Here is a 27,439-nt window from a genome sequence, read left to right on the forward strand (position 1 = left end):
GTAGTGTAAAATTGGTGGAGTCACCCTTTAATGGACTCCTTTGCTCATATCTTGTATTTATGGTTATATTGTGTTAATAAATTAAATTGTAATCTGATCAGTGTTAACAGATGCATTGGCTGATTGACAGGCTGATTAAGGTTATATAAGTCCCATGAAAAACATACAAATGATTTAGAGATATAAGCAACAAAGAGAGAGGACAAAGAGATATCTCAGACCCAGACATCTGAATTACACATCATTTATTCATTTTGGGTTTTAACAGTTCTTCTTCTCTTACTGCTGTGGTTCATTTTAAAACACACAACAAATCATATTTCCCACTGTGAGTCTGTGGGGTCGAAGCTTAGGAGAAGCACTTGAGGCAGGATTAGTTCATCTATTGTTCACAGCTCAGCTCAATGTTAGTGTCACAGCTTAAACACAAGAGGCATTAATTCCACTTTTACTGTTGGGAATCCTTTCTAGGAAAGAAAGTGACTTTTTCAGTCACTGATGCAGCAACAAAATAAAAAAAATGATAAATCACCCAAAATTCATGATTCTTCATATTAACATATTGACACTTGGACACGAGCTGTCATGAACTTTGTGTTTGTTAATTCTTCGTCCAGCTTTTCCACAGTTCTGACACCGCACGGTGGGATTTCACCATCACTTGTGGATGAATGTGCTTACCGTTGGTTAATCCTCCAAATCGTGTTAATAACACGCATCGTCACGAAAGAGGCTTTTCCCCAGCTTCAGCCCACTGCTGGAAAACAAAGGCAGCAATCTGTTATTAGTCTGTCGGATCATTACAGGTTTTTTAAGGGCTTGTCATCTCTTTCATGAAGCCCTGAACTCAGAGGAGTTACTGACCCAGAACAGCTTCTGACAGGAGACAGAGCGCTGCAGGACAGACTCTGTCTCAATGAGAGGAAAAACCCTGCTGTCAGTTTGAGGCTGTCAGCTCTGAATTTTGTCCCCGTGCCTCTGGAGAAGATCAGTTTGTAATGTTGAAGCAGAGAGAATTCATCCCCTGCTAAGGATTCAAAGGTTTATGTGTCAGCTAATAAGTTACACAGCAGAGAATTAGAATCAGAGTCAGATTATTTAAGAAAAAATGTTGAAAGAGATTTTGTAATAACAGGCTATCGTTATTTTTACTGCTTACTAATCATGTATTAAAAATCTGATATTGTGACAGCAAGTATATTTTCAGTTTCTGTGACATACCAAACATTTTATCCACATGCTCACAAGGACAATGCTGACATGCTGTTGTTTAGATGGCAGCTGATAATATCGATCATGTCCATATGCCATATGTGAGGTATGCAGCGAGCATCCGTGTACCAGTCCGGTTTAAATGGAGGGTATCCGACCCGAACAGACGCCTCCTGTCCCAGAAAATGTCCAGAACCTTGACCTTGAGCTCTTTTGATTCTCACATGCTTAACATTTGAGTCTGCTGATAGAGATGAAGGGGGTGTGGTAAGATCCGGAGAGGAGGCAATATTCAGACAGTTAACCAATCATAACATTCTATGAACACACATTGGCAGATTAAAGCAAGAAACAACTTGTGCTAGTTTGTGTCCTGTCAAGGGGCAGACATCTCGAGAAGAAGCTTGACATGTCAGACTGGGCAACATTAACTAACAGACAGTATTCCCCCGTGATGACACCAGCTGTTGGTTCCTGTAGTAAAACAGAGTAAAAACAGAACTATAAATATCCGAGGATGTCCAGCTCTCCACCGTCATGTCTGACCCACAGAGCTGCAGCTGAACGTCAGTGCAGCCGAGCAGAGGCCGATGCGCCATGGCATGTGGGTTGAAGCGGTGGTTAAAGCGAATGATCGCAGCCCGGAGAGAGAGAGAGAGAGAGAGAGAGAGCTGAGGGTTTAAATGAGTCTCCGGCTGCGAGGGAATCACACCACCAAAGCCCATCCCGAAGCATTAAACATTGAATGGGGGATTAAAAATAGATCCAGAAGCTTTCCCTGTCCTCCTTCTCTCTCACATCATCCTCGCCTTCCTCACCGTGATCCTGACTGGCACTGAGCTGACAGATAGATGTCATCACAGGGTTCAAAGGGCACCTGGTTAAATGTCCAATGTTGCTGCAGGAAAGCTGGTCTCTTGATCTGTCAACAGAGTTTGACCCTTCAGTAACGTCTGAAACATGTATGTGAGCAGATATTGTCTTTAAATCAAAACAGGACAGGTCAGTCAGTCCACCTCTGTTAAATGTTTGATATGATGATTGATGGACAGTGTTGACATAATGTCAGAACACGTACATGTACTGTGTTGCAGAGATGCCTGCTGAAGTGAGCATGCTAACCAGCTAGCCTCGAGATCATGTGAGATTTACTCCTAAAAGCTGCTGTTGTCTGAGATGAATGATATGTTCATTTGTGTACTAAGATATGCAGCTAACAAGAGTGATATCACATTGCTAATTTGTTGTAAATGCAGTTTTGGGTTCACGTTATGGGTCATGCACAGCCAGTGTAGAAAAGCCAGAGAAAGAACATTTTCTTTTTATTTATTTTCTTTTTTGAAGTTGATCAGGGACATAAATATAGAGGAAAATGCCGCCAATTTATTTGCATGTGATCACTAGTTTCAGAAAAAAATAACACAATAACACATGTTGGTGTTGGTCACATCATTTTTTTCTTTTTCAGTCCACAGTTACGTGTTACAAAAATGTGTTTGTTAACATCAGGTTTTCATCAACAGTGCTGAGGTTTAGACTCCAGACAGGTGAGCTAAAAGCTCTGGGACTACATCCAGATCTAGCTCTTTATTGTGCTGAGGTAACCTCAATGTTCCATGTGTGAACAAATGCATTAAGATTTGATATTTTTGACATGTTCACCACAAACTTGGAAGATAGAACACATGGGCAACATATTTTCTGAAGCTATACATACAGTATGACCATCAGTTCAAACCTGCACTCGTCACTAAAACACTCAAAGAAGACATTGGAGGCTTTTGAGGCCAACAATGGCGCCGAAACTCCTCAGGGAGTAATTCCTCGTTCCTTCCTGTGCTCCTCAGCTGTCTCTAAATGGACTCTGCTTTAGTGGTTAAAAAGGAGATGATGCTTAAAGACAGCTGTTAGGGCAATGCTATATGTAATCTACTCATTTAAAGAAAAACCATTGTGAATTAAATCCAGATGAAGATTAAAAATGTTTCACATTTTATGATCCTAAATTAAGAAAGAGAGGGTTGTATAGCCTTCAGCCCAGGTGTCCGATCTCTCTGCACGCATATAATTAATGTTCTGTCTTAGAATATGAGATAGGATCCAGCTTTTTTTTGTGACATGAGTCAGGTCTTTTAAAGTATTGTTTGTCAAAAATGAAATTATACATTTCAATCAGTTTTATTCAAAAAGATGTATCGTTAAAGCTCTAAATGTCTTCATCTCTTTGAGCTTTACAAACCAAATCAAGATACGTGCAGACTGCTGCAGTCAAACTGTGATGTCCTGGACAGACTGTTCTCTAAAAGCATCCCTGCACAGTGCATCCACACACCACACACACGCTACACACAAACCAGCTGGGTTTATGGTAGTGCTGGTGAATGTGTGTGTGTGTGTGGGGGGGGGGCTGACAGTTTTGTGTCCAGTCTCATGAACAGACAGAGACACACACATTAGTCATGTGGCCTGTGAGCAGAGAGCTTTTCACCTGAGCTCCTGCGAGGTGGGATCAGGGTGACAGTCTCAGAGAGCCTGAAGGCCTCACTGACACACATACAGGTGTTAGCTGTTCCTTTCTTTTATTTCATGCGTACCATGAAAGGGGATTTACTGATAATTTTGCTAAATTATTGCAAAATTAGATTACATTTTTATATTCTTTTCAAGGAACGATGTTCAGTATTTCTATTAAAGTATTATAAATATTATATATCACTATTTAAGTGGTAAGAGATTGTTTGCTCAAGGAAAACTTTAGCCAGTATATTGTCAGCATTACTGGAACTTAAAGCTGCTACAGGGAACTTTCATTTTGTGTTATTCTGTCCTCTGTAGACAAAAAAGATATGAGCACCACCACTTTTGAATGTAAATATCTTGAACTGGAATTAGTTTCTGAAAGGAAGTGAAATAAAAAAATAATATGTTTTTTTTTTTTTTTTTTTTAATAAACACAGTTCTTTTTTTAAATTATTTTAGCGATTAAGCAACGTAACGAGAAAAATTATAAAGTTTGTTTTAGTGCCGTACAACCAGACTACAGAGCAGCCTTTCTCCTCTTTCATTCCTATCTTATCTTATCAGAATGAATGAATGTATGATAACTTACAATAAGCCCAGCTCAGTCCTGTCTTTGATTTCCCCACTGAGCAGGATTTTGCCCTCTGCAATTATTTTTGGTCCCAAACTTAGATTTAAAATTCAAAAACACGAGTGATACCCAGTGCTTTTTAGTAGAGATAAGGGGTGTTTTTGGCTGTGTGATATGTGTTCGTCTATTTGAAGAGAAAGCTCTTGCGTTAAACTTCCCGTGTAGCACAAAGTCACATGTTCCTGGATTTGCATAAAACCTGGATGTGTTTTTGTCTTTTGTGATGTTTTGTCAGGACACCGATCAGTGAGCTTCACTAAAAGCAAAAAAAAAAAAAAAAAAAAAATGAGTCTGCGGTTGTGAGATGCTCGCAGCTGTCGAACGTGTCACCAGAGCTCAGCTAGTTATTTTAAAATGACCCAGTTCTGGAGACTTTGGTGAAATCTAGACTGAAAGAAGAAACTCGACGTGTCACCACATCGAAATACACATCCACTTTTTTCCTCTCAATCCCTCATCCCTTAAATCTTGTGTGTCATTAATTAGTCTCATCACTGGCAGAGAATTCTGATCATTTTAATCCTTTTCACATAAGAATTAACGCAAAGTAGCGCAAGGAGAAAATCCAGAACTGTTTCATCTAAATTCTCTGCTCAGAATACAAAAAAGAGCTGAAACCTGACACTTTAAATTGAATCAAAGTTTAGCTACAGTCTTCTCTCTCTAAATCTTCATTGATGGTTTCAGTTTGGTTGTGGTGACCTGGACTCCTTCAGTCTGCTCTTACTGGATTGGATTACAGCCAGCAGGAAGCTCCTGCTAACATCCCTGATCCATTAACAGACTCCTTCCTGGTCGATATACAAACCTCAGATCTGATTATACTGCTCACACACACAGCTGAGGGCAGGAGGAAGGTGTAGCTGCATCCAACCACTGCCAGAGAGCCTCATTAAACTCTGATATATGACCTCTTTGTTTTTATAATATTTTTTAAGTTGTTGTTCATGCTAAAAAACAGCCTTAATGGCTCAAATCTAACTTTGCATCCTCAGCTGTCTGTTTGCTCTCTGATAGGTATATTGGAGCACACCACCAACTGAACACTGAGGCTGTTTTGAGCATAAAGCATCAGTTTTGTTTGATAGCATCACTGTCAGTCTTCAGACATGTCCATATATAATAGCTCCGTCTTTCTCTCATGGTGGATTGATGGCAGTGTGACAGGTTTTCAAACTCTTTTGTTGTCTGGATGAAACCTGAGCGAGTGCTGAGCAGGCAGGAAGGTTTCACTTACAGCTGCACGCTGCCTGTCATGAACCGCTCGACTCATGTTTGTGTGTGAATGAGTACGCTCACACTGAGTATACACTGAGCCAGGGTTGCACTGCGCTGTACCTGCTAAATGTCTGTTTCATTGGACGCTTGTGTTTAAATTTTGTGGACTTGATGAATGGTGATTGTGATACAGAGGAACAGTTAATCAGATTAAGTAATATGTGTAATGGGAATGAAATATACTGCAAAATCTGTTTGTAGTGAATACTTGAGTCCAGGAGTCTCACAGCCTGGGGAGAGAAGCTGCTCTGTAGTCTGGTGGTACAACAGATACTTCTGTATCTGAACAGACTGTGGCTGGGTGGGTGATGTCCTTTAGTATCTCTGGGCTCTGTGCAGACATTTCATCTCACTGATGTCACTGAAGCTCTGTGGATGGTACCAGTGATGTTAAGGGTGGTTTTAATCGCCCGCTAAAGCCTTCCTTCCCCCGATATCTGTCTGACCTCCTCCACCCCTACACCCAGTCTCGGACACCGCACTCATCAGGCACACACCAGCTCTCCATCCCTCACGCCAACCTACAAACCTTCGGCGACAGAGCCTTCTGTGTGACAGCTCCCACTTTGTGGAACACTTTCCCAGCTGAAACCCGCAAACTGACTTCTCTGGAGACTTTCAAAAGAGACTTAAAAACCCAAGGACAATCAGCTCTAGATCCAGCCACATCAATTAACTTTTCTATTTCTTTTTCTTACATAAATTTTCTGTTTATCCTTTTATTCTTTGTTGTGTTGTGTGTTCCACTTTGTTAAGTGTCCTTGGGTACCCTAAACAGCGCTATAAAAATTAAATATATTATTATTACTATTATTATTCCTGCCCAGTTTCCAGCTAGGATGCTTTCTTGTGCACCTCCGTAGACATTGACAAGATATGTATATAGAATATTAATACGATATATTGGGTGATCCTAAAACTGTGTGTGCGTGTGTGTGTGTGTGTGTGTGTGTGTGTGTGTGTGTGTGTCCTCCCCTCAGTGTCTCAGATGGTGATAGAGGAGGTGAGCGTCTTGCAGACTCAGCTGGAGATCGAGAAGTCGTGCCGGGAGAATGCAGAGGCCCTGGCCACAAAGGTCTCACACACACACACACACACACACACACACACACACACGCACGCTCAATAATCAATAATATAAGATTAGCATTATCAGGGTCCAGCTGGCATTAGCTGCAGCTGAGTCAGGATGACTGTGCACAGAGACGATTTGGCTTCATTATCTGTCTGTTGCTGCCTCACCGGCAAAAATGATGTGGTCGTATTAAAATTTAATCATGTTTTGATGAAGATATGACAGGTCCATTTAGTTTTGCTGGGAAAAAAGAAGAGCACCTCATATGTGTAACAATGTCAACACGAAAAACAAAAACAAAAAAAGTATTATGTAAAGGCTTCAATATTCAAATACTTTAACCACCATGATGAAGAATATTGCATTATACACTGGTAAAATGAAGTTGACCCCTGTGAACTCTGAACAGCTGAACTGTGAGAACAGGAAGTTGAAGTACCTGAGCATGTCGTCTCGTCCGTGTTTGGACGAGCTGCTGCCCAGCATCTCAGACTGCATCGCACTGGACGCTGACTCGGACGCAGACACGGCAGACGGAAGCCCCGACAACTTTGCACAGTACCAACAGCAGGTTAAAGGTAAAAAAGAAATGTGTTATTCATGTAGTTACAACACCAGGTGAAAGGTACAAGTATGTAGTATTCCTTTAGTGCCAACAGCATGTTAAAGATAAAAATATGGAGTATTCCTTTAGTGCCAACAGCATGTTAAAGATAAAAATATGGAGTATTCCTTTAGTGCCAACAGCATGTTAAAGATAAACATATGGAGTATTCATGTAGTACCAACAGCAGTCTGCTATCCCATTTTCACTGGCTAGTCATGCTCCCCAGAGGATGAACATTATCTATTTAGGGTAAGAGTTAAAGGTAGACACAATGCACTAGTGTTGATTGTTCAGCTCAGAGCTAGGTTGTATTAAATGAGTAAATCGTTGTGTTCATCCCTGTGTTTGTCAGAGCTGAGGGACACCGTGAACACTTTATTGGAGGAGAAGAAGAATTTTGTCTGTCAGATTCATGAACAGCAGAGACGGATAGAAGAGCTGACTTCACAGGTGGGGAGAAGTCCACAACACTGTCAGACAAATATTCAGAAATGTCACAGAATGTAAAACCACTGCCGGAATATAACTTATTTCCTCGAGTTCTGTACTTCAATAGAAATTTTTAGAACCAATTGCAATTTTCTTTACCGGTTATGATTTTGGATGTAATGATTTCTAACATTTACGCACACAAAAACTTGTATAAAATATATATAAAATATATATATATATATTTTTATTTTATTTTTTTTTTCAGCTTTAATATTATGGATGTGCAGCGTTTTCATATTTCTGGGGTGCCGTTTAGCTCATTTGGTAGAGCAGGCGTCCCATGTACAGAGGCTTTGTCTTCACTGCACGCCAAAAAAAATACTTAAAAAAAAAAAAAAAACATTTCTGCATAACTGCTGTTGCTGACTTACTTTGACCCTTTGCAGTCGGAGAAAGATCAGGCCGAGATGAAGGAGCTTCGTGAAACTGTCACACAGCAAAGTAAAACCATCAAGAGATTCAACAGAGGTGAGTCAACACGCAGAAACACAATAAACATATGAGAACAGAAAGGTTCAAACTCACATAACAACCAGTGATTTAATGCTTCACAGTGAACAATCACTGTGAAACACACAATCCTCCTTAATTTCATGTGAATTTAATTTCATGATTTCTATTAGCATGCTAGGTACGCTACATGTTAACATGTGTTTAAACTGAATGCAGAGTGGAGTTTTGAGGGTATATAAGTGACTATATGAATAATGCAAAGATGTAAGTGTGGGTGATGTGTGTACCTTCCAGTTAAGATAAGTCTAGAGAGCTGAGGGTTGGGATGAATTTGCACTCATCCCGAGGATTTATAACTTTTATTCAAGAACATACAGAGATAAAATGAGAACAATAATAATAAAAATATACAAATTGTGTCTCTCTGCCTCTGCAGTGTCCACGATGGCAGCCCAGGAGTACGATGGGATGAAGGAGCAGCTCGACTTGGAGCAGAGCCTCAGAGTCAAAGCTGAGACTTACGCACATGAGGTACAGAAATAATCAGAGAGACACCCTGCTGTCACATACGGTACAACAGAGTGTGGAAAATATGTAAATATACAACTAGTGTTAATACATTAGTTTGAAAAAGGGACAAGTATGAACATTAAAGCTGCGTTCATACATTTTTTGCCACAAGGGGGCAGAAAAAACATCGAACAAGCCGACAAATAGAAACTGCCTCAGTGTCACAAGTTTCCAGCTAACACATTAGCAAACAATTGCCTGTTTTTCATGCAATTTTAAGTTTAATGCCGGTTCTAATTCAATGCTGATAGTTCTCCACACATCATTTATTTTTCGCAGGTGGAGTTAAAATCTTATTTTGTTGCTTTTACAGTTTTGGAATCAATGATTTACTCCGGATTGATTGTTTGCACAAAACAATACGTTTTGTTTTTGCAGCTTTTGTGTTGGTTACAAAATCAGAAAGGATCCAATTCACATTAAAGCTGCATTTCAGAGTTTCTCCTCACTTCTGAAAATATTTGCGACTGTTCTACTTCGGCTCTCTGAATTGATCCATTCCGATGATATAACTAACTGGTTCCCATGAATTAAAATCTGTGGCGTGGTGCTGCTGTTGTCCTCAGTGATGCTGACCTGTATTTCTGGGTTGGTAATTGATGTGTGTGCCTGATTAATGAAACATCCTGAATCTGCTGTTTACTGACCTGAAAAGTGAAGAGCCTGCAGGATCAGAACAGACTGTGTGATGGACAAACTGGGATGGTGTGTTGATAGTAAAAGTCATCTTTCGTCTTTCTCCTCTTCCTGATCCCCTCCTCCTCCTCGTCATCCCCCTGCAGATGCTGGTGAAGCAGAAGGAGGCCAACAGACAGAGTATGCTCCTGCTGCAGAATGCTGAGCCCAGCGTTCAGCTGCTGAAAGCTCTGGAGGACGTCGCTGCCGTCACCAAAACCCTGGAGGAGGAGCGTCTGCAGCATCAGCAGAAGGTGAACAAGAAAAGTGAAGCAGCTTGAGATTATTGTCAGGAAGGTGGTGTTTATCCTGGCAGAGCTGAGGGTTGTTGGATTGACAGGAAGTTAAGGTCACAGTAGAATACTGAGTCATGGTCAGATTCTTTTTTTTTTTTTTTTTTTTTTTGTCTTGGCCATCATTCCTAGTATTATTATGGCTGTTGTAGAAACACATATGAGCAAGCTACATTTTCAAAGTATCCTTAAGAAAAGCCTCATCCCCTCCCTTCAGGACAAACACACATACACTGCCTGATGAGCCTACAGTAACTGGCATGCAGGGAGCAAATTTGCTATATTCAGCAAAACTCTGTCAGTCTCATGAACACATAAAACGAGCAAATGTGTTGAATGCCACAGTCATGTAAACACCACCTGTACCTCAATCTGAAGTTCCTCAGTTTGGATGCACATCTCTGTCATTTTAGGGTCATTTACACATTTATTAAAATGAAAATCAAATTTAATAATAGACTGCCCTTTATGGTGTAGCTACGATTGACATGCATGTGTGTGTAGGTGGAAAGCCTAGAGACCCAGCTGGAGCAGAGCTGTGTGAAGAAGCAGCTGGAGGCTCTGCAGATGCAGCTGGAGCTGATGGAGCTGGAGAAGAAGGAGGCAGACGTGCGACTGGAGAAGGCAGAGAAGAAGAATGTAGAGCTGGAGAACAGAGGTGGGTGGAGGTGGTGCACACACGTAAACACACACACGCACACACATTCAGAGTGGGAACAGCAGGTGGGGTTAAGAGGGTCCTCAGCTGGGTGCTGACAAAGAATACTGGAGGAAACACGTTGCATCGCAACAGAAAATACTTGTTTCTGATTGGCTGGAAGTTGAGGAGAAGGATTCAGAGAATTAAGTTATGCTGATGTGAAAATGATGGACTTGATATTTAACCGCCAGTGATCCTAGAGAAACTAATAACTGATTATTGATGAAGGTTCTCAGTCATCTAGTAATTCTAGTTGCTGTATTGTAGACAACTGGACACATTTAAGTTTCTCAAAGATGTTTCACCTCTCATCCAAGAGGCTTCTTCAGTTCTAACTAACTGGAGAGGAGTTGGCAGGCTTTTAATCTCTGTGTGTCTGATCATTTTTATATGACTTATAAGAAACTGTACATTACTAAAGAAACAATAAACAGGGATTATTGGGAGCATGAACCCCACACTCACTCTACATATGCACAATTAATGCATGCACTGAAATTTTACATCCCAAGGTGGCAGACGGTGTTCGACCCAGTTTGAGTGCTCTGATTGAGCTGCACCAAAATCAGACTGAACTGTATGTGGTTCAACTTCACTGATCTGAAGTCTGGACTTTAAAATGTTTCGGTATTCAAACGTTAGATTAATGACAGCAAAGAAACCTCCAAGAGGCCAAAATCATCTGCAAAGGAATCTGGCTGGTATGTTTTTTTTTTTTTTAGTTCAGTAAGTTTTACTTTAATGCCTTCAACTCAACAGACTCTCCACGACTTCCTCTGGACACACAGACCAGACAAATGTTGGGGATTGTCCACATCATTTTATTTCAGTATGCATTGGTGGACATTACTACATTTACAACATGTCTGGAGTCTTTTAAGATCTGAATAAGATTATGGAGAGGATTTATTTGACGTTGCCGATTCTTCACAAGTCTATAAGCAGTCTGTGGAGAATTGTATATAGGTGATGGACATGTTCTTATTATCTAAAAAGAAATAAGTCAGCCATGCCAAAAAATCCAAACCAAACTATTTTACGTGAATGTGGCACATGCTTGTGGTTGAGTACCAGCATTCACAAAGAAACCCTGAAGAAAAGTTCCACTGAAGTCTTTCTGTTGGAGGTAGAAACACAATATTATTGTGGAAACTGTCATGACATGCATGTAAGCTACAGATTACACAATCAACATTTTTTATTTCATGTACTTATCATTCCTTAAACGGACTGACAAGGTTGATTTTCTTTTAAAATGCAGAAAATCGCAAAAATAGGTTCAACATCTGTTTGAATGTTACTTTGAATGTTCACATCAATACATAGCCCAACTTGTGCTTTGAGTTCCGTCAAGGAGTATCATGAATTGTTAATATAAAAATTCCACTCTGAAAGTTCATGGTTCAGCTTTATTGTTCTGATTTCAGGGTTACGTTATGTCACATAATGTTTGTGCTTCTCATTGTTTAGTTGAATAAACCACAGTGGAAAAATAAAACAGGCAGGTCCTTGAAATGTTGGGCTTCAAAAGTCTTCATATATTCTTAATATTAAATAACTTACCTGTCAGCAACGTGTAGATTAACCTAACTCACTCTAATCCTTCATAAAATCTACCACAGCATGAGACCACATTCTACCTGCTCATATACGAACTTACCTAAAGGTAGTAATGCTTGAATAAGAAAAATCTATCCAAAAATCAGTCTTAAATTTGGTTAAAAATCATCCTAAAAAATGTCTTAGAAAGCAGTATTATATTCAAGTGGCAACACCCTGAAGAGTCTGAAAATAAAACCCCAATAATCAACAGAAAGTGTGTTGTCTCTGTTGTAGAGAGGAAGGTCACTGGTTTCCTCTTCTTCCTCTGTGGCCTCTGTGTTTACTCCTCCATTGACCCATCTGCTGCAGGAATTCTGGCAGAAATTCTCCCAGCATGCAACATGGCATCTGTGTGTGTATTTTAAATGGGTCACATGAAGTCAGAGCCAAAACCACCAACTGACTTCAACCAGAAACCGTTAAAAAGGACACAAAAGCCTCTTTTACTGGCTTACTGTGTGGCCTGGTGACCACAGATAGTGTGATGGGTAAGAGTCTTCACTCTGGAGCGAAATGTGGAGGCTGGAAGGATTTGTTTCATCACAGCTCCTACTGGAAGAAAGACAAAAACACGATGCATCGGTACTAAAACATCTGCAATAGTAACAGTACTATCAGCAGTAGCAGTACTACTGTAGTGCATGTAATTAATTTGAACTGTTTCCATTGTTTTCCCTCCTCTCTTCAGTCCACGAGCTGCAGGTGGAGACCCAGAAAAACATCACCATGACGACCAGCACGGAACCCCCTCCCCCTGAACCTGGGGTTGCGCCGCCTCCTGCCCCTCCCCCACAGCCGCCTCCTCCACCTCCTCCTCCCCCTCCACCCCCTCCCCCACCTCCCCCCTCGAGATGCAACCCCCTCAGGTGAGGAACAACAAACCACACACACACACACACACACACACGTTCCACATCGGACATCACGCTACACACACGCCTGTGGTCAGTGTCCTGGACAAAATGATCAAACCTCAGTGACAACACAGAGGATCAAATATATAACCTCAGCCTCCAGAGGACAGTGTAGTGGAGCGTCTCTTCAGAGGAGGCTCTCTGACCTGGATTTAATGCGTCTAGTTTAGAGTTTATTTGTGCAGTTTAATCAAATTTGCTTCTGTTTACATTTATTGCAGTTTTATTGTGAACTTTCATGCTGTGTAATGATGATGAATGTCTGCTGCTTGAATGCTACTTTCTGATAACAATCCCAATTACAATGCTCTGAAAAGGTCAATACATGTATTGAATACACAGTTTGTTATATTGGGAGAAGTAAGTGATTAACAAACGGGTGGTTTCAGTGGAAGCAGAAACAAACATGAAGAGACGTTACGTATCCAACCTTGAAAACTACATTTTTCAGGGCTTTGAAAGACACAGAAGATAACAAATCTTGTTTTTGATCAGCTGATCAGTGCCTAAATTGTCTATACAGAACATAAATAACTGTCAGTTGTTTTCTCTCTGTCTTTCAGCTCTCTGATCGCCATCATGAGGAAATCTTCAAAAGGCTCTAAAGCCTCAGTGAAGGCGGAGCAGCCTCCAGGTGAGTCTCACTAAACCTTCTGTGTGTGTATATATATATATATATATATATATATATATATATATATATAGTTCTTATTTCAGCTAATTAATCAACTGATAACATTTAATTCTCCTCCCATCTTGTTTTATCAGTTCTTAACCTATAATAATAAATATCTTATCCAAGAAACTCTGTGTAGGACTTTGATGTATGATGATTTGAATGATTGATAAAATTGGTAAAAAAAAAATGCCTGAAAAGATTGAAGATACCTCAGAACATGGTCGCAGACACTCTTTGCTGAAACAGTCCTGCTTCATGATTTTGCCTTAAACAACCAGAACTACTTGAATCAAAAGAGCCTCTGAAGAGATGTTACAGCAAAATGGCTCCTGGTGAGCAACTATTACATTTATGTTATATATGCAAAATGTACAATAATATTCTCTCTCTAGCTGCTGAGGGTGTGGACGAAGTGAAGTCAAAGGCGGTGAATGAAATGATGGAAAGGATCAAACACGGCGTCGTCCTGCGGCCTGTTAAGAGTCAGGAGAGCAAGGTGAGGACAACAACAGCAACAATCATGTCATGTTTTTTAAACTCTCACATATTAAAATCAGCATGAGCGCGTAAGATGAAGCCCCTTGGCCATAAAACCTCATTAATTTTGACTCTGCATTCAACAATAGTACAGAGGTCAAAGGTCAGAGCTTCCTGACAGCAGAGGTCGTGAAATATTCCGGTCACCTCAAGAAGATCAAAAACACAAAAGACACTGATGCAGCTGAAACAATGTCCCTGTTTCATCACTTCACTGCTGTTCTCCTGTTTCCACTCCTCTTCCTCCTGCTGGAAAGATCAGTAAACCTCTGCAGCTCATTGGCTCCACACGTGATGTGCGTGTGGTGTGTGTGTGTGTGTGATGTTGTGTGAATGCACTCTGTCTGATTGCTCTCTTCTCTTCTTCTCTCTCTTCTCCATGTGTGTTCTTTGTGCTGCCTCAGAGAGTAGCAGTAAAAGTGAGTATATTGATGTTTGCATCAATCATGTTGCTGGAAGTCGCTGTTGCTCTCTGGGGGGAAAAAGACGTTTCTCATTCTCTGACTCTGCTAACCCAACACACACGCGCACACACACACACACAATCTCCAGTTTTAATCAGTGAAACACACATCACTTTAACCTCCATTTCTTATAACTTCCTGGGCTGGACACTGTGTGTTCTTTGGGTTATTGCTTCTCTCTTAAGGGAAGCTGCAGCATCAGTTTTCACTTGAAAACTTGTCAGTGTTTCTTAAATGCAGCATGGATGAAATTACAAGGCAAACATATAGAGAAATGATTTGTGTTTTTAATTTACAGCCTCCTCCAATCTGTGAGGAGAAACAGCAGGAGAGTGCCATGGAAGAGCTGAAAGGCATACTGGTAAAACAGAAACAAATCTGTTATAAAGATATGTGTTGAAAGTGCTCCTGTGAAATCTAGAGAAAATATACTTAATTTGAAAGCTTAAATTCTCACTAATCTACCTGTGGGAACTATTTCATGTTCCAGTCATCACTGTGACAACAGGGACAGTTCACTGAGGGTTGTTTCTGCCTCCAGGAGACGGTGAAGAGGAGCCCCAGCCGAGGATCTCAGGAGTCGGGGCCATCCCCACCTGGGAAGAAGGACAGCGAGCTGGAGGTGATCCTGAGACGCCGACGCAACAAAGCAGGGGAAGCTGGGTCTGGAGGTAAAAACACCTTGATCCATTTTCCTTAGAGTCACTATTGTCAAAATGCTACAGCAACTACCAGATCTGGATCTGCCACAAGGGGGAGACAGAAGCCGGACACGACATCCTGTTTTACTGATTGTGAATGGAACCTTTAAACTCTCTAGTTTGTTGAGGAAATGTGTCCATTGCTCATGAAATCCATATATCCAATATTAGAAATTAATTAAAATTAATTCACAAACAGATTTAGCAAGACTAAATAAAAAAAACACACACAATAAAGATGGTTAACAAAGTGAAACTGTGGACCCAGACATGCTCAGCGTGCTCTGTTCAGGGTTCAGATGAGGTTGAGCTGTCAATTATCAGACCATGAGCTGTTAACACTGCAGAAGCCAGAGGTTGGAATCCTGCAGAGACTGCACTAATAACACTTAACACTGTGAGGGAGAAAATAATCTGAGCTGTGTGTCCAGACGGGAGCTCTGCACCATAGAAACCCCCCCCCAACACACACACACACACACACACACACACACACACACACACACACACACACACACACACACAATGAGGTCAGATTATTGCTGACATGGATTTATCTGCTTTTCCATGATTGACTGACCTCATCTGGCAGAGTGAAACACAACTGCTTGGTTTCATATCTGCAAGATATTTCCATTCATTACAAGAGCAAAGACAATGTCAGATTTAGAAAATACTTCCCCTCTATTTTCTTTTTTCACTTTGAGATCAGTGAAGTAAAGTCTGAGCCATGGAAGTGAAAGACTGATTCTTTATTTGTGCCTTTATTACAGGTGATGGAAAGTTAGAATAACAAATAAGTATATATATAATAACTCAGCAAGATGCTTTTCCCTTCAAACACACTCAGAGAATACAGTTTTTGTCATAAATCATAGATTGCACTATGCTGTTTTATCATAAGGGTTGTAAGTGAGTTGAATGCATGAAAGAGTCTGATAAAAAAAGATAATACAAAGATGTCATGCACAAGCCTGTCAGTAAATACTGAATGTGTTTAAGAGGTTTCTTGTTGTATTTTCAAAATGGGCCATTCTGCATACGTGAGTGCTTATACTTTTTATATTTAAAGTACCTTCTGATAATAGTACTTTTAATTGATTAGTAGAGAGTCAAGATTTTTTTTTTTTAACTTAGGTTTTATATTCTTTTTTTACTTCGTCTGTGAACAATCAGTTAAATTTTGAATTGAACTGAAAAGAAAACAACTTCAAAAAAAAGACAAAAAATGAAGAAAGACTTGTGTAAATGGTCCTCTGTCCTCTCTAGATGAGCGGGACGGCCAGATGAGCCACGTCTCCTCCTCAGACAGCCTGAATGGGAGGCGCACCAGCAGCGACTCGGGCAAGGATCCAGAGGGGCCCGGTGGGCTGAACGTACCCTCCGATTCTGCTGGTCCCAGGATTAGCCTTGAGAGACGGGGGTCAGGACCGGGGCCCGTCGTGGCCAGGAGGAAGAGCTCAGACACCGGCAAAGAGCCCAGAGTGGGCTCCTGGCAGGAGAGGAGGTCCTGCAGCTCCCTGTCTGAGAAGGAGACGGCAGAGTCTCCGGTCAGCAACGGTTGCATCATCAGGTGGTGATTTCCCCCGTTTGTACAATACACACTATTTGGTTTGATTACACGATTGTTGTGAATTTCTGACTGTTTCTGTTTCTGTCTCTGTCGTGCTCCTCAGCGTGGTAGAGGCTGATCAGAATGAGAAGTGCGTCCAGTCAAACGGAGTGGAGCACGCCGAATCCGCTGAGGACGCACGCGCCGCCATCTGCACCAGCCCGGTCAATGGCAGCACTGACGCTGAGTGCTAGGATGGACTCTGAGGATCCCGAGCGTGTTTCTGTTATCTGATATGTGCTTTTTTTTGCCTGGAAGGTTTAGGGTGTGATCACGTTTGCCTTCCGTATTTGTGTTTTTCAGATTTACACTAACTATTCAAAAAGTAACAGTTGTCAGTTAAGAAAAGTGACTAACATGTAGCTAACTCATTGAACTTAAGTTTTGTTTCAAGCATTTACTGAAGATTTTGCATCTCTCTACAGCATGTCGACACAGCTCGATACAGTAAGTGCCCATCCAGAGTTTGGGCATGCTGCAGATGAACAGTTCAGAACATGCTTGGTGTGAACGCACCCTAACCATCTTCATTGTAGAAGCCCCACCTCATTAAACAAACTGTATCTGTCGCTCAGAAGTTGATGAGGAATATTCAAACTTTTATTCTAGTCAGTCTGCCAACTGGCTGCTGGTGGTAGCGCTGATAGACACATGGTTTATCCAGTCACCTGTATTTTTAAGTAAGTGCCTGCCCTTTTCCAAACACTTTCTTATGGAGCCTTTCCAGGTGGTTCTTGGTGGTTAGTATAAAGTAGTAAAATGGAAAAACACATACTGCAAAGTTGTGCTTCTATACATGAAAGCTCGGATCCAAAGGTGCAAATACAGACTTGCCTTTCCTTATGTTTTTGTGGCTTTGAACAGTTTGATCAACACCTCTCCAGGTGGTTCACTGTAACAAACCATTAGGTTATTGTAGGAATAGTCTTAAAAAAACCTGAAGGAAAACCTGCATCAAGACTAAAAAAGAGTCAAGTGTTTAGCACAGTGGCTCAACTGAAATGACAAGCGAGATTAATAAAAAGTTATTTTGGGGAAAGGAAGTAAAAATAATACCAAAAAGTTGTTTAGTGTTCTGACTTTTCAGATGAAACAAATGAAAATCAATATTTAACTTTTCAATCTTTAACTCTTTAACTCTCTTTAAAATCATTTTTCTGCCCTTGGTCACACCCAGACGTGTGACCAAGGGAAGAAAAACTATTTGATTAAGTGTCAAATACTGACATTTGAATGCTTCAAGCTCCACATTGTTTTTATTCTCACTTTTGTTTGTCCCACTTTTCCTTTAGAATTTTGTCATCTTTCTCACCAGGAAGTTATTTAGTTTGATTGCATTAAAAATTAAGTGGTTTATGAAAATCCTCTTCATCAACTAAAACTAGAATCCACCTTTAGTAAACTCTAAACTAAACTGAATATGCCACTATGTGAAACTGAATAATATTACAGCTCTGTAAAAAGGCGTCTAAAAGAAGGCCCAAACTGCCCCGAATGATTAATCACAATAAGAAAAAACATGGCGACGGTGCAGTTAGTATGGGGTTTTCTACAATGACTGATGTTCTAGGGTATAAATCAATAACCGGAGCATTGATCAATCTGCTGTACATCACTTATTTTCCCTGAAGGTTTCTGAAAACGAACCTGTGGATCCTGGAGAATGAACTGTACGAGGGAAGCTGCACTTTTTTGCACAGAACCTCAGTTTTCTTCAAACACTTCGACTTGTACAGTGACTGCAAAGCTTTTAGGTTGAGTCTTTTTTCTCTACATGATGCACAAAGGATGTGTTCAGTATCACTTTGTGTCATCAGAAGGAATGCACTGTCCAACTTCTTCTGCTTCTCCTCCAAACTCTTCTTTTTTGTAGCCGGGTCTGCACAATTGATTTATGTAGAGTCATATGGGGTTCTTGGCTTCATCAGAGGCAATACTGAAACATGTTTTACTCTGTTTATAAGCGTGGAAACACTTTTCCTCTGATCACCCAGCAGATATTCATGATTTGAGCTGGGAAAAACATCTAAATACCATCCTGTAAATACGGATACTTTTCTCAAAGTTAATCATCTATCTATCTACACATGCTAGATAGATAGCCTGTGTTCATGACGCAGCCCTCAGGCTCTAACTGACTGATGTCTTCAGCCCTAATTGTGCACCCCTGGCCGTAGTATCCAGGTATTTAGACTCTCATTCGTGAACTTCTCCCTCTGTTTAGTCCAACCTCATCCAGAGGGAGGCTGAGTGAAAAACATCCAGGAACAATATTCACAACCAGGGTAACAAAAAGACTTGTCCAGAAAGCACTGACTGTGGAAAGGTTCGTCCACCTTTGCTGCTGAGGCTCCTGCCCAGGTTTCAGCGTGTCGACTATCAGTGTGTGGTAAGGCTCGTGACAGTTTGAGGTGGGAATCAGACAAATGTGACTGATATTTCAGGTTTAGGAGAAGAGAACAAGAGATTTCTCCAACAACAGCAAATACAGTAGCACAGTTCCAACTAAATCACATCTAATGGCGTGTTTGCACTGAAAACAAAGCACATTTTCACCTTTGAATCTTGTTCAACTACATTCAATGTGAGCCAAATAAAACATTCACATCCAGTGGAGAAGCAAATTCGCAGCATTCTTTGGTTGGAGTTTGGTATTAGTGAACCATGATAGATGGCCATGATGAAAATGAGGGCAGCTTTGTGTATTTGTTTCTTCACATCTTGAAAAACAGACTTTGCTTTCTGTGCGAACACACCATAACAGAAATGTTCTCAGGGTCCAATGGGACAAGATTTCACCAAAAAAAACATCTGCATTGAGAGCAAAACGTTTCGGAGAAACAAATAGAAAGCCATTTTTTTTAAAGCTTGTGGTTAAATGAGCAAAGGATTAAAACATCTTAGAAGGAATGAGGTGTTGTTTGTCTACCTCTCCACAGACACCTGCCTCCAAACCTATACAGCCTGAATTACATTTTGTTGTGTGAAAAACGAGATATCATCATCGTCCCTTCACCAAAAATAAAATGTCTTCCACACGCCTTCCTCCACTGAATCAGCTCTGAGTCCAGAGTCCTGTATGCACACATTCTGAGACGCCCTCAGTGTTTCTGTGCTCAGCGTACCGTCGTCACATTTCACCGTGCATTCCTTGACTTTTATTTCGCAGGGCCTACTGTCCATATATAGCTTTCCTGACACGCGTGATGCAACATTGAGAACAAATTTGAAGAGTATGCAATTACATGAGGCACATTTGTACGATGCATTCACAACTTGTTATTCTTTCTTAAATCACAGAATCACATTTAAAAGTGCATTTTGTTCTGTCCATTAGCTGTATTTGATTCTGATGCAAAGGACCATATGTGAAGGCATTAATGAACACTTAGGCTGCACATTAAACAACCTGTAACAGCCGTTAAGCCGCCACAGGCCTGAATATTATGCATATCGAGGTCTTGCACAGGCCTTCAGACGGCTGTAGAGTTGGTGATGTTTTGGGTCCTTGTACTGATTGCGTAGTTGTTAACCAAGTGGCTACTTGATAAAAGGATTTACTGTATCTAACAGAGTTTGGGTGACTATAGATATTGTGTGTGCTTGGGATATAAATGGAGTGTTAAAAAGTTTTTTAAAACATGGATTTCCATTTTAGCATCACTTGAAATAAACTGCAATTCAAGCTAAAACTAGTGTTTGTCTTTACTTGAAGAGAAGCCAGTGATGGAAAGTAGGACATCCAGCCTACATAAATATAGTTTATCAAGGGTCAGTTCAACCAGATTTTACAAATCATAATAATTTAAAAATGATCCGGTATATCTATATTAGTTTAATTTATCTAGGTTTTGTCACCAAAATTTCTGCCACCACCTCAAAAGTCAAGATGCCAATTAAATTGTTGTCATTTATTCATGAATTTGGGTGAACAGACCTTTCTGGGGGGGGGGGGGGGGGGGGGCAAAGAGTAGAATTTGTGGCCTGTCTTTTATACAGCATCTTTTTTTTTTTTTTTTTTTTTTTTTTTTAGGCTTTAGACTCTCTACCTCTCCAACAGGCAGGCAGAAAAACTTTCTCGGCATTGGCTGAGTCCACCTGCACATGTCATCATGTCATGATGTACACAGGCAATAAATAAATAAATTATCAGGCAAACATCTAAGTTTGTTTATCAGATTTCTCATAATCAGATAACTGCCCTTTTCCAGATGAAAGATACCAGATTATGCTATTTATTTCTCTCTCTCTCTCTCCCTTTTTTTTTTTTTTTTTACTGTCAAATGTGTACAACTCCAGAATGAATATCATGTGAAATAATAGGATCTGACACTTGAGACAATACTGCTAAACAATCTGTTGAAAATTCATTAAGTTGTGATAATTTAATTGGAGATTGACAGAGACTGTAACATTTGACTCAGAAATGGGGGGAAAAAAAAAAGATAGATAGATATATTTCAATACAGTTAACTCTGGATATCTGGATACAACCTTCCTGGAAATAAATCTAAAATGTCAGTAACATCTGATTCAGACATTTATATCCAGACAGTCTTTTAGAATGACAAAAATAATTATTACTGCTCTTGTCCTGTCCTGTCCTCTCTCTCTCCTCTCCTCTCTGTCTGTGACTATCACTATCTGTAGCTTTTAATTTAGCTTAACCCTTGTAATTGAGTAGGCTTTTGAACAATGCAGGATCAGTGTTGCAGACAGTCTGGACCTGGCGCTGTATGTAAATGGGATGTGTGCAAGGTGTGAGCAGCAGGCTCCATCCACATGCTGCTGCAGCTGCTAGCTCCGCCCTATTGGAAAGAGTGTGGGGTGGACTCAACCATTTCTAAGAATGGGAGGCGGGGGGCTAAATCTTTAAAGATGTAAATAGCACATTATTGCGTGATTATAATGAGCACTGCTTACATTGTGCTTTCAGTAAACTAGTGCAGTGCCTATAGGAAATATTTATTCCTATAGAAAAGTGGGAGGTTAAGTAGCTTTCTCATGGATGGCCAATGGCCATGGATGTATTTGAAGGCGGGCCATCAGGGATATTTAGGTTGTATATATATATATATATATATATATATATATATATATACTCAGACACACACACACACACACACACACACACACACAAATGTGGGACCAGTGTTCAGCCTTTATGGACCAAGTGCCTACTAAATCCGAAGCACAATATGGCGCTACTGCTCATGCGCCGCGGTTTACCGGCCGCCGCAGAAATATTACGTAGAGTTTCAAGATGGCGTCGCAGTACTATCAGGAGATGCAGGAGAGCTTCAAAAATAACAACAAAAGTCGAGAATTCCCCGCTCACACAGCTAAAGTTCACTCGGTGGCGTGGAGCTGTGATGGCAGGAGGCTCGCCTCTGGCTCTTTTGATAAGACAGCCAGCGTTTTTGTCCTGGAGAAGGACCGTTTGGTGAGTCGATGTGGAGAGTCCGGCTAGCATGCTAGCGTTGTTCTCGATTCAGTGAATGAATGGATGTGCAGGGTTTACCAACATGTGGGTTTATTGTAATAACCATAGCTACGATGTTTGTACGCTATGATACTGAATATCATAGCGAACAAACATCGTGACTATACCCGGTTTTGGCAGCAGGAGGAGGGTTAGATAGGCTCCCCGAACCTCTTTTTAGTGGATTATACGGCCTTATTTATTTGTTATAAATCTGTATTATAAAAAATCAGCTTTTGTTGTCAGTATCTTCCATATCATATGACCGAGCGACTGAAAACCAATGCTGAATTGTATTACTAAATGGGATAAATAAGACACACCTGGTTTTATCGGATTGCACTGCCTCCTCTATTTTACATGATTATTCATTGTGAGAATTCAGCATTTCTTTTCAGTAGCTTCCATGATATGAGACGCAGTGACTCCAAACCAATGCTGAATGGTAGTACTAACTGGAATAAATAAGACACACCTGTTTTGATTACATTTGACTGTTTTGTCTATTTTATATGAATATTTATTATGAAAATTCAGCACTTGATATTACTCAAATTAATATGTTCTGTCCTTAGGTGAAAGAGAACAACTACAGAGGTCACGGCGATAGCGTGGATCAGCTCTGCTGGCATCCGACCAACCCAGATCTATTCGTCACTGCATCTGGAGACAAGACCATCCGCATCTGGGATGTCCGCACAACCAAGTGCATCGCCACTGTCAACACGAAAGGTGGGACCTTAGTATATGTGGTGGCTGGGGTTTGATCCACAAGACGGTTTACACTAACAGAGGTTGTTTTTCTTTTTAATTAAAAACTACAAATATAAAATCATAATGAGAACTCTTATATAACAACTATTTGTTCAAATTTACTTAACAAACTGCATTATAAGCAGTGAAATTAGATTAAACGTCATCTGTTCAACTGTTTTCTTACTGTTTTGCCCTCCGATAACTGGATGAAGTTGATTATAGTGCAGCAAGATGTGAGTTGTGATCACCATTATAACAGTTATCTAAACAGAAATGAGAAGTGAGAACTTCTCGTGGAAGAACTTGCTGCCAGAAGCTTGACAGCAGGACTCCAGACGATAGTTTTCACAGTTACGCTTCCGAGTTACGCTTCCGAGTTACACCTCCTACGACTGACACAACAAACAAGATGCGCTGCCTTTTCCCTGCTGCTCTGCTTCCCTCTGTCCACATGAACTAGATGAGAGGTAAAAACCTGTGAGTCATTAAGTCCATTGAGTCCTAAAACCATAATTTCAGAGCATGAAATGTTAAAACCCTTCCTGAAAGAAAGATTCAATTTTATTCATAAAATCTGTTGCAGAACGGGTTTGATGGGGAGATTATTCAAGATGGTGGATGATGAGGCAAAGTGTGAAGGGGGAAGAGAACAAGAAAATATTAATGAAAACGAAAAAAAATAACAAACTATTTTTAGTTAATAGTCTTACGAAACAGTCTTAATTATATCTTTTTGTAGGAGAGAACATCAACATCTGCTGGAGCCCAGATGGTCAGACCATCGCCGTCGGGAACAAAGACGATGTGGTGACCTTCATCGACGCCAAGACTCATCGCTCCAAGGCGGAGGAGCAGTTCAAGTTCGAGGTGAATGAGATTTCCTGGAACAACGACAATGACATGTTCTTCCTCACCAACGGCAACGGCTGCATCAACATCCTGAGGTAGGAACTAAACAAAGCGTAACACTGGTCAGTCCTACAGAATTCCTCTGTCTCTTCCCCCAACTTTACGAATTCCTGAAAAGCTGAGTTCTGAGCTCTCAGGCAGTTTTCACATTCTAACACCTGCCAGAACACGGAGTGGGTTCTGTTTTTTTTTTAAATGCTAGGAGCCCTGTGGCTGCATGTTAGCTGTAGTGCTGCCCAACCCATTCATATTTTTTAAGAAAACAAAAATAGGCAGGCACAGTATTTTTATTGGATTTTTGCTGCCAAACATTTCTCCAGTGCTGACACAAACTTCAGAACCAAATCAAATATAACAAGCATGAACTGAAAAACGTTTACATATGTGTCTCATCTCTACTCAAAGGAAAAAACCCACCCAGGTAAATGCAGCTTCTCTTTCAAGGTTATTTGGTGTTCCACAATTTATCTTGTTCACTCAAACCTTGCACTCATTTTTTTTTTTTTGACTTGTGCAACACATTTTGTGGTTCTTTTTCTTGTAGGTTATGAAGTCTGAGATGCAACAACTCACAATGGACCTGGTGTCCAGATCCAGTTAGATGACTGTAACTTGTGCAGAGTCCCTGCTGTCTGCTCTGTATAAAATTGTGTACTGGTTAGGTTCAGACTGAAATGAATATTGTGTTTGTTTGCAGTTATCCAGAGCTGAAGCCCATCCAGTCCATCAACGCTCACCCATCCAACTGCATCTGCATCAAGTTCGATCCCATGGGGAAATACTTCGCCACAGGAAGTGCCGACGCCCTCGTCAGTCTGTGGGACGTGGATGAACTGGTGTGTGTGCGCTGCTTCTCCAGGTCAGTCTGTATGTGTGCCTGTGGGTCTTATGGTTAAATGGCATCTGTCGGTAGATAGGTGAATATCTGGACATAATAAAATGACTCATTGCACTTCAGTTAATCATCACTTGATGTGTCATAGGCTGGACTGGCCTGTGAGGACATTGAGCTTCAGTCATGATGGAAAGATGTTGGCGTCGGCCTCTGAGGATCACTTCATAGACATCGCTGAGGTGGCAACAGGTCAGTGTGACAGACACGTTGTCTGCTGTATCTCTCAAAGGAGTTAGCAGGTTATTCTTCAGACTAAAAAGACAAAATGCTTTGATTCTTGCTACTTAAATGTGAATATTTTCTAGTTTCTTTACTCCTCTAGTCAGATTTTGCTTTAAAATCATCTGACATGTCTTTCTTTGTTTCTCCAATGTTGAATATGTATAGGAGAGAAGCTGTGGGAGGTTCAGTGTGACTCTCCGACTTTCACTGTTGCCTGGCACCCGAAGCGCCCGCTGCTGGCCTACGCCTGCGACGACAAGGAGGGAAAATACGACAACAACCGGGAGGCGGGTACCGTCAAACTGTTCGGCCTCCCCAATGACTCCTGAGACAGATCTGATTAGTTGTTCCTGATTGAAATAATTTGCTTGAATTCTTTTGATCAGTCAGACCTGAAGGGAGAGCCAGGTAAAAAGGATCATGAGTAAACAAAATAAGTCCAGTCTCACTGGTGCTGCAGGTCATGAAGCTGCAGTTACCTTCTACCACCAGCAGATGGTGCAGCAGTTCCTTGAATACTATATTCTGTTTCTATACAGAGAAAAAAACAGACTCCCAGTGCTGTAATATATTGTTTTTATGTATAATATCCATTGTTTTTTTATATTAAAATTGGTCTCTTTGTAAATCTTCTGTGTCTTGATCTCTGATTCTGAATTTGTTTGTTAATGAGAATCCATGAGGTGGATATGGAGACACTATTTAGAAATGAGATCTGGTTCTTGACTGAATAAATACAGATTAAATTTAATGAAACAAAATTAAACATTAAGCGTACCTGGTATCAATATTAATCACACATGTTAATCATTATTGCCATAAAATGCGTGAAAAGCTTGGAGTCTTTAATGATCAAAGAATAATACACAGCAGTAATGTTTATATATTCATGACATGTATACATTCATATTTATGGCTGTAGCAGGAAGCTCATTTAATAACTCTGGACCTTGATCCATCCCAGCCCGCAGTGTGTGTGTGTGTGTGTGTGTGTGTGTGTGTGTGTGTGTGTGTGTAGGAACATAAAAGAAGGAGCTGAAGGGAAATAAACACGTATACTAACACAATCCCCCACAGCCCATCAGTCACACACCTAGAAAACACTCCCACTTCTGCCTCTGCACACGAGCCAAACAACACTCATGTATTAGTTGTATTTGTGGCCTCTTTAATTATTAAATACAGTTCAGTGCTGATGAAAAGCAGAGTTACTGAGGCTATAGAATTTTAGATTCTTTCGATAATTTATTATTATATTTCGGGTTATAATTTTTCAGTAAGTTTAATTTGAGGTGTGTTGCTGTCAAAAATGTAGATTCATTCATCCATTCGGTCAGTATCTCTTCACCCCCGTGAAGTTCTGTAGTCACAAAACATTTCTGGAGCTTTACAGCAAAACGGCATTCTCCTGAACAACTGAAGCAACTGGGGACTTCCAGAAGCTCTGCAATCTCAAGTTTATTTGAAAACACGTTATTTACGTACGATAAAGTATATGGCTTGAAAAAAGGTTTAAATAATACCTTGATGAGTTGTCATCCACCAAAGTACTTACCAACGAAAAGGACAGTAAACTGAATATCTTGGAGTTGTTGACAAATCAATGTCTGAAGACAACATCATGGTTTTTAGAAACACTGATCAACATTTTACACCATTTTATTGACAAAAGAACTGATCAGTTATTCCGTAAAGTAGGAGACAAATTGATCTGAGGAGATTTTCTGCTTGTCTCTCATAATTTTTGGGGTGAAAATACTGTGGTTTTATCCCTGCAGCAGGTATCTGACAGCTGGTGTTAATAGTTACTTTTCAGCAACAATTTCATTAAAATTAACTTCTGAGATAAATATCTAATTGCGTGTTTGTCTTTGTGGCATTCTTTCCTTCATCTCAGAATAAGGCATCGATCTGAAACCACCATCAGCTGACAGTGGGCGTGTCCGTCTGTCTAAGTCATTTTCTCTTGACCACTTCATCTTCTTTTGTTGTGACAGATGATTGCAGTGGGAGCCCGTACAGGAGGCCCTTGGCCCGGGCTGGTGACAGCTGGTTACTCCCTTTCCTCCAAGCCTCAGACCAGCAGGCTGCAGGATGTTTCACCTTGCAGTTTCCTGTAATCTTTGAGAGGAAGTCACAAGTCCCTCTTTTAATTAATTT

At 40.6% G+C, this 27,439-nt stretch overlaps 2 protein-coding genes across 5 annotated transcripts in view; both read left to right on the forward strand.

The window, feature by feature from the left end:
• shtn3 (shootin 3) overlaps window positions 1-17,787 on the forward strand; it is a 31,884-nt gene extending 14,097 nt beyond the window's left edge. For 3 of the 4 annotated variants that reach the window (XM_037078239.1, XM_037078242.1, XM_037078241.1), the window contains 15 exons: window positions 6,622-6,716; window positions 7,126-7,294; window positions 7,676-7,773; window positions 8,202-8,283; window positions 8,705-8,799; window positions 9,621-9,767; window positions 10,311-10,464; window positions 12,797-12,974; window positions 13,586-13,656; window positions 14,094-14,197; window positions 14,643-14,657; window positions 15,001-15,063; window positions 15,244-15,373; window positions 16,673-16,976; window positions 17,080-17,787. In XM_037078239.1, coding sequence (XP_036934134.1) covers window positions 6,622-6,716; window positions 7,126-7,294; window positions 7,676-7,773; window positions 8,202-8,283; window positions 8,705-8,799; window positions 9,621-9,767; window positions 10,311-10,464; window positions 12,797-12,974; window positions 13,586-13,656; window positions 14,094-14,197; window positions 14,643-14,657; window positions 15,001-15,063; window positions 15,244-15,373; window positions 16,673-16,976; window positions 17,080-17,209 — 1,835 coding nt within the window. In that variant the 3' untranslated portion in view covers window positions 17,210-17,787. The remainder of the gene's footprint in view (window positions 1-6,621; window positions 6,717-7,125; window positions 7,295-7,675; window positions 7,774-8,201; window positions 8,284-8,704; window positions 8,800-9,620; window positions 9,768-10,310; window positions 10,465-12,796; window positions 12,975-13,585; window positions 13,657-14,093; window positions 14,198-14,642; window positions 14,658-15,000; window positions 15,064-15,243; window positions 15,374-16,672; window positions 16,977-17,079) is intronic. The other variant, XM_037078240.1, reaches the window with a different exon arrangement.
• Window positions 17,788-22,225: 4,438 nt separating this feature from the next.
• thoc3 (THO complex 3) lies at window positions 22,226-25,907 on the forward strand. Its single transcript, XM_037076021.1, has 6 exons — window positions 22,226-22,458; window positions 23,073-23,229; window positions 23,993-24,197; window positions 24,860-25,021; window positions 25,146-25,246; window positions 25,445-25,907. The coding sequence occupies exons 1-6, from the start codon at window positions 22,279-22,281 to the stop codon at window positions 25,606-25,608; spliced, it is 969 nt and encodes a 322-aa protein (XP_036931916.1). The 5' UTR covers window positions 22,226-22,278; the 3' UTR covers window positions 25,609-25,907.
• Window positions 25,908-27,439: the final 1,532 nt, after the last annotated feature.

Source organism: Acanthopagrus latus, chromosome 18, assembly GCF_904848185.1.
Source record: "Acanthopagrus latus isolate v.2019 chromosome 18, fAcaLat1.1, whole genome shotgun sequence".
Classification (NCBI taxonomy): domain Eukaryota; kingdom Metazoa; phylum Chordata; class Actinopteri; order Spariformes; family Sparidae; genus Acanthopagrus; species Acanthopagrus latus.